The sequence below is a fragment of the Mus caroli genome, chromosome 5, assembly GCF_900094665.2.
Source record: "Mus caroli chromosome 5, CAROLI_EIJ_v1.1, whole genome shotgun sequence".
Classification (NCBI taxonomy): Eukaryota; Metazoa; Chordata; class Mammalia; order Rodentia; family Muridae; genus Mus; species Mus caroli.
The window spans coordinates 135,257,629-135,271,104 of record NC_034574.1 but is presented as its reverse complement, the minus strand read 5'-3'; the positions used below and the strand labels follow the sequence as shown (position 1 = coordinate 135,271,104).

At 45.1% G+C, this 13,476-nt stretch overlaps 2 protein-coding genes across 4 annotated transcripts in view; both read left to right on the top strand.

Moving 5' to 3' along the window:
• The window catches only part of Radil (Rap associating with DIL domain), a 69,306-nt gene that overhangs the window by 14,259 nt on the left and 41,571 nt on the right, over nucleotides 1–13,476 (top strand). The window lies entirely within an intron of this gene.
• Papolb (poly(A) polymerase beta) lies at nucleotides 7,193–9,505 on the top strand. Its single transcript, XM_021162364.2, is given in 2 exon segments — nucleotides 7,193–9,237; nucleotides 9,239–9,505. Coding segments are annotated over 2 exon segments (1,920 nt in total). The 5' UTR covers nucleotides 7,193–7,362; the 3' UTR covers nucleotides 9,284–9,505.

Sequence of the window (13,476 nt, the reverse complement as noted above, 5' to 3'; positions counted from 1 at the left end):
TGTGTGTGTGTGTGAGAGAGAGAGAGAGAGAGAGAGAGAGAGAGAGAGAGAGAGAGAGAGAGATGTCCTCTCTTGTAAATCCCCAACTTCATTACTTAAGGTTTGACACAGTGATTCCATTTGGGTTCTGACAGCTTTTACTTAGGGAAGAATTTCACACATTGGGGAAAATGTATGCGGTGGATAGGAAACGGGCTGCCTCTGGGGAGCTCCAGGTCCTTCACTGTGTGCCTGGGAATGGAAATGTCACAGGTATGCAGTGGAGGGTGTGTGTGTGTACACATGTAAAGAATACTGAAAAGTTCTCATCCTGTTTCCTCATCAAGTTCAAAGCTCTCCTTTTCCTTAGCACGTGGTACACATTGGGTTTCTCCGACGGGAACGCGTGCTTACAACCCCGTGGGTCACTTGTCGCTTATGAAGGAATCAACTCGTAACTTCCGTTTTCCAGAGCCTCTCGACTGCCTTAGAGACACCGAGTTAATATTCTTCAGTTCATTCGTCAGCAGTTGTGTAGCTGGTCTATAACAGAGTAGCAGACTCGTGGGCCTGGTGCAAACCCACAGCCTCATGCGTGCTGGATGAGAGCTCTGCCGCTTCAGTGCAGCCCCAACTAGGAATGAACTGCTTTAAGATTTTCTTTCCTTTTTTAAAATGTATGTGTCTGGGTGTTTGGCCTATGTGTATATCTGTATATCATATGCATGCTTGGCGCCTTCAGAGGCCAGGTGAGGGCATCAATGCTCTGGAGTTACAGACCCTTGTTAGCTGCTGTATGGCTGCTGGAAATTGAACCTGGGTCCTCTGGAAAACCACAGAGCCATCTCCCTGGCCCAGTGACCTGGTGCTTTAATACTTTTTCCTACTGTACAACACTGTAGCCTTTTTCGTGTTTATTTACTTTTTGTGTGTAGGTGTGGCGTGTATATGTATATTCCTATGTATGTGTGGGTGCATCCATGCATATCTGTGTACATTCGTGTGGATGCCTGAATCTGATCCTGGGTCTCAACCACTCTCTGTCAGTAAGCAAGGCCTCTCATGCATCCAGTGCTCACCAGTTCCAGCTAGTCTTGCTAGCGGGCCTGCTTCTGGCATCCCGAGTGCTGGATCACAGGAGGTTGCCGTGTTTATCTAGCTTCTGTGCATAGGTTCTGGGGTCCGAATTCCCTCTATCTACTGAGCTATTCCCCAGCTGAAGAGGCCTTTTCCAGAACTGGCTTGAAGCAGGTACCGTAAGAGCAATGCTGTGAATTCGGAATTAGTAGTAGAGATCCCACATTGCCCATTAGCCATTTGAAGTATTTCTAACAATAATCACCTCTTAGTTATTTAATTACTCCATCAGAACCATGTTAGCATCCAGTAGTTCCCATGGTACTATTGGGTCAAAGATTTCTTTCCTTAATGTGTGCTCAAATGCTATTAGGTGTGCATGTTGTGGTAACAGCTAATTGTGCCCCAGGTCTGCCTCTAGCTGCAGAAGAAATGGGACCATCAAATACGTTGGCTTCCCAGCCTCTGTAGTAGAACACAAAGGGGTTGTGAGGCTGGGGACATATGCAGCTCACAGCCTGCCACAGATACATAATGTAAAAAGGAACCATTCATTTTCCTAAAGCAATGTGGTCGGAGCCTGGGCTCTCTCAGCACTGACAGGTGGTTGCTCTGCATAGTGGTGTGAGGGTGGCTGGGTGAGAAGGCTGCTGCTTCTCTCTTGCTCAGTTGCTAGCTACCACTGAGTAACTCCTGTGTCAGGCACTCGGCGTGCTGCTGCACACAGCCCGGCTCACAAGCAATCCCATCTGGTTCCTAGGTAGCTGAGAAGCTATCGGCAATAACAGTGAGAACAAAAGCTCTCAAGGTGCCAGGCAGAGGGGTGCACGCCTTTGATCCCAGCAGAAACAGGCAGATCTCTGAGTTTGAGGCCAGCCTGGTCTACAGAGGGAGTTCCAGGACAGCTAGGAGAGAACACTTTTTTATTATTTTTTTTATTTTTTATTTTTTGGTTTTTTGAGACAGGGTTTCTCTGTATAGCCATGGCTGTCCTGGAACTCCCTCTGTAGACCAGGCTGGCCTCAAACTCAGAAATCCGCCTGCCTCTGCCTCCCAAGTGCTAGGATTAAAGGCATGCGCCACCACACCCAGTGAGAGAACACTTTCTTGAACCTAACCCCCACCCCAAAAAAATCTCTCAAGGAACTGAAAGATGACTCCAGGGTTAAGAAACCTTGCTCATGACTGTGAGGATGCGGGTTTGGATCCCAGAGCTCACATAACAAGCCAGGCCTGGTCTTGTGCATATGCTGTGACCCAAGTGCTGTTGCCTAGCTGAGAATTGTGAGTTTGGAGGAAGACTATGAATCAAAAGAATAAGGCAGAATGCCTCCATTCCTACACAGGCACACCACTCATGTAACACAAGTGTGTTCCCACCACATGCACGTGCACACACATACACACACACAGAAAAGAATCTATCAGGAAACATAACTACAAATATTTCGGGGGCTAGGGGTGCAGCTCAGTACTAACACATTTGCCTAGAATGGACCCAGGCTCAATCCCCCTTACCAAAACAAAAAAATGAAACAAACACCAAAAAAAAAAAAAAACTTAGAAAACACTAAGAAAAATGATTTAGTTATAGGTTTAGGAAGTTCTCTCTAAGAAGATGAACTTTAAGCTTGCCTTTGTGAAAGATGATAACGCACATACCAGGTAGAGGAAGAGCAGTGGGCAGTTGGTGGGGCAGGAAAAACATTCTGGACAAAGAAACAGTATTATTCAAAGAGCCAGGGAGAAGAAGAAACAAACGGCTGGGCAGTGGTGGCACATGCCTTCAATCCCAGCATTTGGGAGGCAGAGGCAGAGGCAGGCGGATTTCTGAGTTCAAGGCCAGCCTGGTCTACAGAGTGAGTTCCAGGACAGCCAGGGCTACACAGAGAAACCCTGTCTTGAAAAACCCAATAAATAAATAAATAAATAAATAAATAAATAAATTAATACAAGGAAGAAACAAACGGCAAGACCAGGCAGTCAGTGTTTGACCGTGGCATCTGGATCCTGAGGCCAGAATACTTGTAGAAAGTCAGTAATGAGTTGATGAGAGAAATTTCACCAGAGCAGTGCCAGAGTGTGGCTTAGAGTTCAGTTAAAGGTAGAGAGAAGTGGATGAGGAGAACCAACAGTGTTGGCAAAGTAATTGGATGTTGAAAATGAGAAAGGAGGAGGTGCCAAGAGTGAAGCCCAGGATTAAGTGTCCATGGCACTTCGATTTTCTAAATGGAGACTACAGGAAGAAACAGCTTATGGAAGAGTGGGAGGAACCATTCTTTCTCATTCATTCATTCATTCATTCATTCATTCATCCATCCATCCATCCATCATGTACATATGATGTGCATGCCATGGCATGCATGTGGAGGTCAGAGGACAGCTTTCAGGAATCAGTTTTCAATCCCCTGGGTTTGGAGATCTCACTTAGGTCCTGAGGTTTATGCAGCAAGTGCTTTTACAAACCCTTGAGCCATTTTGCTGACCCAAGTGTTCTCTTTAAATGGCAAAAGTTTGAGACACCCAAGGTGACAACGTTGTAGTCGTGTGGTATGGACCTGCTGCTTAGGTGAGAGGGTCTGATTATAAAATGTTAATCTGTAAGTATATTTGTTTATAGATAGAGTCTCATAGCCCAGGCTGGCCTAGAACTCACTATGTAGTCCAGGCTGGTTTCAATCCCATGGTTCTCCTGCTCCAGCCTCTCTAATGCTGAGTTACATGCATAAGCCACCAAGACTGGTTGGTATTATTAAAACTGTGGAAATTGACAGAGTGCGCAGGTAGTGAGTGTACATACAGTGAGGAGGGATGAGGGCTTATGCAGATACTGGAGGACCTCCAACATCCTGAGGCTAAATGATGGAGGAGAAGCCAGAAAGGCAAACCGAGAAAGGTAGAGAGAGTCCAGAGATATGCAGGTTATAATAGGAACAAAGTATAGTGTTGTTCTGGCCTTGTTGGCCAAACATGAAGATTCTGTGGGTCAGAAACAATGAAGATCATTGGGTTCATTGGATTGGGCAGCATAGAAGTAACCAAAAATTAGATTATTTCTGGAAAATACATTACACTATAAATTATCTTTCAAATGTATAGGTTAGTACCCCACCCCAAATACAGAACATTTCTGTGAGAAAAAAGATCAACCACAGGACTTTTGGTTTTTTTGTTTGTTTGTTTTGTTTTTCGAGACAGGGTTTCTCTGTATAGCCCTAGCTGTCCTGGAACTCACTCTGTAGACCAGGCTGGCCTCGAACTCAGAGATCCACCTACCTCTGCCTCCCAAGTGCTGGGATTAAAGGCATGTGCCACCATGCCCAGCTTTTTTTTTTTATGGTCACAGGACATTTTGTATGTTCATCTATGTGTGTTGGTGAATATACACGTGTTCATGAGTGCATAAGTGTGGGAACTAGGACATGACCTCAGGTGTTATCCTCAGGAGCTGTCCACCTCATTGGTCAGCATCCCATCAGGCAGGCTCTCTAGCCTTCCAGTACAGGAATCTGTCTGTATCCCTTCTCTAATCCCGTCTGCAAGTGTGCCCCGCTAGGCCCAGTTTTTATATGGCTTCCAGGGATTGAGCTCATGTAGCATCATGGAGATGCCTCCATAGCCACACTTCTCTGACGGACCCTTTCCCTGGAAGAAGCACAGGATCTCAACTGGTTATGAAAGTGTCATTTCTCTGGGAGGCATTTGTCAGTTTGGACGACTAAGAAGCTTAAACGTGGAGCTGGAGCAATGGCTCCGTGGTTGAAAGCACATGGCAATCTTGCAGAGGTGCTGAGTCTCAGCACCTCTGTCGGAACAACAGCTGCTGGGGGTGAATGTACACACCGACAAATCCACAGACACATTCTAATCAAAATAAAGTCATAAAAAAGGAATTTGAGCTTGACAGTGGACAAGAGAGACAGAGCCCTTTGAAGCCTTAGAAAGGCAAGAAGGTAGCACTGAGACCTGCCCTCCTTTCGGAGGAAGCTGGGCTCTCCAGAGGCTAGCATGTGGAGTACCTACCTGGCACATAGATAACAAGGAAAGTTATCTTTCTCCACCTGGGTTCTGGATGGTGAAACTTTAAAAACTTTCTTGAGAATTAAAAAGCACATTTTGTCCCACATGTATTTGGGTCTGGATTATAGTGGATAAAACATTAAAAGTCATACCAGGTGTGGCACACCTTTAATCCCAGGACTCAGGAGATAGAGGCAGGAGGATCTCTGTGAATTTGAGGCCAGCCTTGTCCACATATTGTGCTCTAGGACATCCAGAACTATACAGAGAGACCCTCTCTCAAAGAAGAAAAAGAAAAGCAAGAAAAGAAATCACATACACAGCTTAGTAGGCACAAGAGCATCTAGCAAAAGCAAAGGAAATCCTACCTGGAAGAGCATATTCATCATGTGGGCATCCCAGGCCTCTCCACAAATGAGCTCATAACAAAAATCAGAGGACACAAAAGGGAAAATGCCCAGAAATCCATGAAAGACAGCACACTACAGAATTAGACTCTCGGAGACATTACTGGCTACTGAATACTAATGAATGCTCACCATATTTGAAGAGATGCTAGGATGAAAACAGTGCATCACCTCCAAAATAGAGACAGATGTTTAAAAGAACAAGAGAATTGTGTTGGTTAACTTTAACTGTCAACTTGTCACAATCTAGAATCAACTAGAAAGTTCTTTTTTAAAGAAAATGTTTTCGAGTCTGGCGCACGCCTTTAATCCCAGCACTCGGGAGGCAGAGGCAGACGGATTTCTGAGTTCCGGGCCAACCTGGTCTACAAAGTGAGTTCCAGGACAGCCAGGGCTATACAGAGAAACCCTGTCTCGAAAAAAAAAAGTTTTCCAAGTTTCCAAGTTTTAATTATGTGTAAGCTTGTGCCATCAGAGGCCAGAGGTATCATAGGGAACCATTCTCCTATCCTGGAAAAGCAACAGTGGTGCCTTCTCCTCCCATCCTTCTTCTGAGCCACCTTTCCAGCCCTGGGAAGAGATTCTTAATGAGGAATTACCTAGATCCAGTAGACTTGTGGGTGTGTCTGTAGGGGACTTTCCTGAGTGTTCATTTACACAGGAGATCCAGCCCATTGTGGGCATTCCCATCCTTAGGCAAGGGACCCTGAACTGTATAAACAGGAGAAATAGATAGATGGATGACAGGAAGCAGGGCATGGGTGCATTTGCTCTTGACTGAGTGTGATGTGGCTAGATATCTTAAGTTCTTCTCACCTTCCCTGTAACTGACGGTAACCTGGAATTGTATGCCAAATAAACCCTTTACCCCTAAGTTGTCTTTTCGTTTGTTTTTTTGTCAGCAACAGGAGTAAAACTGGAACAATTATGCTTCCAGTAACACAGAGGTAAGTATTTAAAAGAATATGTAAGCTGGTTCTCTCAGTGGTAGAGTGCGAGGCGCTTGGATCCCAATACCACAAAAACAAATAGTGCACTTCAGTGGTGCTTCAACTGCACACTATATATAACTGAAGTGAGAATGGAGAAGTGGGAGATCTGGCATCACCCAGGAACAAGCACAGATCTGGAGCACGGGAAGAATGGGAAGGTTTATCCTGTATCCAAATGAAGAGAACAAAGAGAATGTCGGGAAGAGCATATTCCAAGCATAGGCGTGGGAATCTTCTAGAGGCCATGAAATAAAAAGGACTCCTTGCTCTGATGCAGGGATCCCAGGGCGCCCTTGTAAATTGAGTATATTCACCTTGCACACACACAGCAGTGGAACTGTGGGATACTGAGAACAAATCTGAGTATGGGCTGGTAGAAGACGACGAAAGGGCCATAGTTTTGGCTTGATAACTTCTCAGCAGGAGCCAGGGAAAGTAGAAGCCATCGCAAGAAGTGACACCAGGGCCTGATGAGAGCACCACTGTCGCTCTGGGCCTAGCTGGAGCATCCTCTGGAACCTGCTTGGGGCTAGAGGACAGTGCACTGAAGAGAGACTTCTCAGAACCGGGCAGGACGGGCTGGGATGGAGCTCTTCCGGAAGCCTTCTAGCGCGAGAATTTCCTCCAATCTCGTGAGAGCGGCAGCGGCATCGGCCGGTGCGTGCGTGCGCTGTCGGTTCTGGAACGCGACCGCTGAGGAGCCCGGCGCCATGTTGGCCCGGAGGGGTACCAGGGGAAGCGCTTGAGGCGGCGGGCTCGGAGCGGAGCGGGGGCCGACAGGGCCGGCCGGCAGGAGCCCGCCCCTCGCGCCTTCGGATCATGAGCCGAGCAGAGGCCGTCGAGGTCGCGGTGGCGGGGCAGGTGCCCTGGCGGCGCGGGAGCTAGAGATGATGCCATTTGCGGTGACCACCCAAGGAGCACAACAACCGGCTCCCGCCCCGAAGCAGTTCGGCATATCGTCCCCCATCAGCCTGGCCGCCCCCAAGGACACAGACCGCGAACTCACCCAGAAGCTGATCGAGACCCTCCAGCCCTTCGGGGTGTTTGAAGAGGAAGAGGAACTGCAGCGCAGGATTTTAATTTTGCAGAAATTAAATAATCTGGTGAAGGAATGGATCCGAGAAATCAGTGAAAGCAGGAATCTTCCACAAGCTGTAATTGAGAATGTTGGGGGGAAAATTTTTACGTTCGGCTCTTACCGATTAGGAGTACACACGAAAGGTGCAGATATCGATGCTTTGTGCGTTGCACCAAGACACGTGGATCGAAATGACTTTTTCACCTCCTTCTATGACAAATTGAAACTACAAGAGGAAGTAAAAGATTTAAGAGCTGTTGAGGAGGCCTTTGTGCCGGTTATCAAACTGTGTTTTGATGGAATAGAGATTGATATTTTGTTTGCAAGATTAGCATTGCAGACTATTCCAGAAGATTTGGACCTACGAGATGATAGTCTGCTTAAAAATTTAGATATTAGGTGCATAAGAAGCCTTAACGGTTGCCGGGTAACTGATGAAATTTTACATCTAGTACCAAACATTGACAGCTTCAGGTTAACACTGAGAGCCATCAAATTATGGGCCAAATGCCACAACATCTATTCCAATATATTGGGTTTCCTTGGAGGTGTTTCCTGGGCTATGCTAGTAGCAAGAACTTGCCAGCTTTACCCAAATGCAATAGCATCCACTCTTGTGCGAAAATTTTTCTTGGTGTTTTCTGAGTGGGAATGGCCAAATCCAGTGTTGTTAAAAGAACCAGAAGAACGAAATCTTAATTTGCCTGTATGGGACCCAAGAGTGAATCCTAGTGACAGGTACCATCTTATGCCTATAATTACACCAGCATACCCACAGCAGAACTCCACGTACAATGTGTCTGTTTCAACCAGGATGGTCATGATTGAGGAGTTTAAGCAAGGACTTGCTATCACACATGAAATTCTGCTGAATAAGGCAGAATGGTCCAAACTTTTTGAAGCTCCAAGCTTTTTTCAAAAATACAAGCATTATATTGTACTTCTGGCAAGTGCGCCAACAGAGAAACAACATTTAGAGTGGGTGGGCTTGGTGGAATCAAAGATCCGAATTCTGGTTGGGAGCCTGGAAAAGAATGAGTTCATTACTCTGGCTCATGTGAATCCTCAGTCATTTCCAGCACCAAAAGAAACTGCTGACAAGGAAGAATTTCGTACTATGTGGGTGATCGGGTTAGTGTTGAAGAAGCCAGAAAACTCTGAAATTCTCAGTATTGATCTCACCTATGATATTCAGTCTTTCACAGATACAGTGTACAGACAAGCAATAAATAGTAAGATGTTTGAGATGGATATGAAGATTGCTGCAATGCATCTAAGAAGGAAGGAACTTCATCAGCTACTTCCAAATCATGTTCTTCAGAAAAAGGAAACACATTTAACAGAAAGTGTAAGGTTGACAGCTGTGAATGACAGCAGCCTTCTCTTGTCTATAGACAGTGAAAACAGCATGACTGCTCCTTCACCTACTGGCACTATGAAGACAGGTCCACTGACTGGAAACCCTCAGGGCAGAAACAGTCCTGCTCTGGCTGTTATGGCAGCATCTGTGACTAACATACAGTTTCCTGATGTTTCCTTGCAGCATGTGAATCCCATAGAAAGCTCAGGAATTGCACTGAGTGAAAGCATCCCTCAGATTCCCTCACAACCTACCATTTCACCACCACCTAAGCCTACAATGACCAGAGTGGTTTCTTCGACACATCTGGTAAACCATCCATCTAGACCTTCAGGAAATACAGCAACGAACATACCCAATCCTATACTAGGAGTCTAGAAGACAGTCTCACCTGATAAAGGAAAGAAACAAGAAACCCAACAGAAGGGAAGGAACCAGATAGATGAGTCCAGCTTAGACACTACTCAGCAGCTTCTCTGTTGGCCTCTCAGGAAACACCTGGGAACAGATAAGCCCGGTATCCCTGTTTTTCCTAGAGATCCTATTCCTTTTATTGAGAGTTCAATAAAACAGATTGAATGGATAGAAACTACCTCAAAGGCCCTTACACAAATTCTTGCAAATTGAACTTGTCGCTTTCGGATGTTAAAGGAAAATGAGGGAACCAGACTAGATTTGACTCAAAATAGATTCATACTCCATTAGTAACTTTTTTTGCTGGCCTAATCTTGAAGTCCAGATTAGCATGCAAAGCCAGAAGTACTGTTACTCATGCCTCGGACCATTAGCATGTTGACAGTAGTTACATTATTTCAGAGAGCTCTGATTAGAAAAGAGGAAAATCCCTTCCCGCTGTATTCATTTCTGTCCTTGACTGACATTAGAATTGGATTTATGTTTGATCCATTGTTGGGAGATTTGCAGTACAAGCTATCAGAACCCCTATTTTAGGACTTTATGGGATTTAAATTTTTTCCATTAGGAACTAGAACTAATTTTTGACTTTCCACTTTGGTGAATTTTCACCTTTTTCCCTCCCCGAAAAGGTTCCTTTACTAATCTTAAAGTTGCATGCTATTTTTATAGGAATATACTTGAGAAAGCGTGAGATATGCATCGCAGTCCCCAGGAGGCGTCTACGCCCTAAGGTGGAATGTAATCTCCGAGGGCATTCATTTGACATCAAGACCACAGTTACTAAGTATTTGCTTTCTGTGGGACAAGATCAAGAAATGGTATATGGGCTTTATCTGTAGAGTTGTTTGGAAGAATGTATAATCCGCAGCTAGGAATTTTCTCAGTTCCACATTCCCTTTTCCTTAATCGTTTGTCCTCAAACAAAAACTTCATCATCCTCTTTGCATTAAGCATGCATGCATGCTGCTTCTTAAAAGTACAGAATATTAATATCTAAATCGTAATGCAAATACAAAAGAATTTTGGCCACATGACACAAAACATCAAATTCTGACTTCATGGTTAAAATATCTCAGGAAAACTTGGGTCAGTGTTCTGTTCTTGATCTCCATGGATGTGAGATTTTCTAGATCACAGAGTATCTGCTTTGGAAGAAAACTAGTTTCCAATTTTAAATATGTAGGCAAAAAGACATTTTTTACTCTTAAGAACTTTAAGCCATGTTTTATTTTAATGTAGTACCAAAATTGATCAGATTATATGTGTACAGTCATACAAAAAAATAATTTCCACAAAGCTCTTGACATCTAGTCAGCTTTCTACTCTTTTACCAAGTCTCAGGGATACTATAAATTAGAGCTGCTTCTCAATAAAGGCGCAGAGTGCCCGGATGTAGTAACTATGAAGGCCAAAGGATGTTACTGAATGATAGCTTTAGTCTTCTTAATCCAGATACAGCAAACTTAAACAGCTCTTCCAAGCATCCAGGTCTGTCTCTCCCTTTCCCTCTAAAACTCCTTTCTGTTCTGCCTGTTTTCTCCCATGTCAAGTCAGAATTGTTTAACCCTTCTTGTCCTTCTAGATTAATTTTTAGTGTTGGACTATAGTCTTTTTCCCTTTTAAACTAAGCAGTAATTGAGACTTTCTGATAACCAGACTGCCGGACCTCTGTCTGTCACACCTCTGCTCTGTGCATGTTCACCCTGCCCTTCCACCAGCATAAGAAAGTGCATGGCTCCTGCATTCCAAACAGCCATGGTGTCTGCTGGAGACGGCCAGGCACAAATTTAGTCTCCTCATTTTGTTTACACACTGGAAAAATGTTTATTAAATGTTTTGTGTAAATATGCCTTTTTTTTTTAAACCAAGCTGGAAACTTGGGGCTTTTGAAGTCTAGTTTTTATTACGTGAATACCAGACTATTTTTTCATGTGATGTGCATAGCGTCTCCTGACTAGAGTTTTCTGTTACGTGGTATCTGTACTCCTTGTATTTTCGAGCACAATTTTGAAAACAGATAATGTATTTCTCCATTACAAACACAATAAAAATAAATACCAAACAACCTGGAACTAAAACATGGCCAGATGTTTAAGTCTGATCTAAGAATTCAGATGTCCTTTTTCTTTTTGTAGGGTTCTTGAGATGGAACCCAACGCCTTATATGCACAAGGCAAGCGCTCTGCCATAGAGCTGCATCCCTGGACCCAGAACTTCTCCACTGTTCTGAAGGAGGTGGCAGGGCTGGTGGGTGACTGTATGACATGGAAAGCACAGGGTATAGTGCCTGGGGAGGACACACAAAGGGTTCAAATGTCAAAAGGAAAGACTTTGAAAGGAAGACAGGAAGGGAGTGAGCATGGTGGGTGCCAGGGCTGTAAGCATAGCCCTTGGGAAGCTGAGGTGGAGGATGACTTGAGTTTGGGAGCTGCTGACCAGACTGTTTAGTGGGACCTGAAAGGATACGCTGGGCTTGGGGAGGGGCAGGGGTGTACTCCTTAAGTGGAGATGGTCAGTGTGGAGGAGAGAAGGGTCTAGGAGGAGGCAGAGCTTCTGGGAAGTGGAGATTGTCCGTATTGAGGTATTGAACATACTGAGATTATTGAGCTGGAGGAGGACCGGGAGGGAGGAGCTGCAGGGAGGTGGAGCTTGTCGGCCTGGGGCTGGGGAGCTGCTGCTGCGATTGAAGGAACATATCAAAATGTGAGGACATGGGGTGCAAGTGAGAAAAGGTTTGCATGGGGGTGGGGGCCCCACATTAATGATAGGAGAGACTTTCTAGGGAAGGAGGGTGCTTTATGACATGCTTGCCCCAGATCGCTTAACTGCAACAGAAAATAGCAAAGCAAAATGAACAACCTTCCAAGTATGTCATTAGCACACAGCATTAAAGTCAGTTCTTTAACACTGAGCCTTTGGGCAGCCTAACATAATGATTACTGAACTCTTCTTCTGAAGGGCGGCTAGTGAAGAGTTTCAGCTTTGGGAAGCCGTATGGTCTCTGTCACAACCACTTAACTCTGCCCTGTAGAGTGAAGAGATAGATAATACAGCACCAGATGGCTCAGGCTGGATTTGTCACTATCCCCACCCCCAACAAGCATTGGCCACAATAATCGCATGGCCATTTATCATGGACCCCTCTACTCAACAACAAGCAAATGCACCCCGTTCTTAGGGAAGTACTGGGCATGTGTAGCCGTCAAGAAAACAAGGGTGGATCTATTTCTAAGTATTAACATATGACTGTAGTGTTCTAAGTTAGAACTCAGTGACAAGCCAGGGCTAACACGATGGCTCAGAAGGTAAAGGTACTTGCTGTAAAAGCCTGGTGATGTGAGTTCAATCCCTGGGACCCACCATGGAATTCGAGAACAGATTCCTGAAACTTGACCTCAAGATCTCTATATTCTAACTGTGGCACGTGTGCCCACATTCACACACTCACCCCCCCACACACACACACACACATACACACAAAGAAAAAAATCCAGATATGGTGATGTATGCCTCTGATCCTAGCACTCAAGAAGTAGAGATAGGAGATTCCAGAGTTCGAGGCCAGCCTGGGCTAATTAATGGGACCATCTCAATAAACAACTCTAATAGAACAATAGCATGGGCATTCCACCACAGGCCCCCACACAGGGTGTTACTTTTTCCACTCTTTGATCTTTACATCATGCTGTGAGTATTGATATGCTTCATCTCGGTGGTTCATCTACTTCATTGAGGACCCTGTCTACCCTCTAGTTACCTGCAGTGTGCCGTGTACAAACAGTACTTTCCAATATGTGTTATATGGTGGCAGAAAAGTCCAGGAGCCTCTTGTCTGATGGTAACCAAGAGACAAGTGCACTCTTGAGAGGTGATAGCCCAAAGTTAGAACAACGCACATAGAAACCTGACCGACCATCAGTCCGGGTACGAGGGAGTGCCACCTTCTTGTGGTAAGAATCCTAAATCTGTGACGTCAAACAAGCCATGGCTTCATGCAACCGTGAAGATGTGGCTGATCATGCTGAGAAAGAAAGTAAGTCCCCCCAAAATATGGAAAGAGTTGGGCGTGGTGGCCACGCCTTTAATCCCAGCACTCGGGAGGCAGAGGCAGGCGGGTTTCTGAGTTTGAGGCCAGCCTGGTCTACA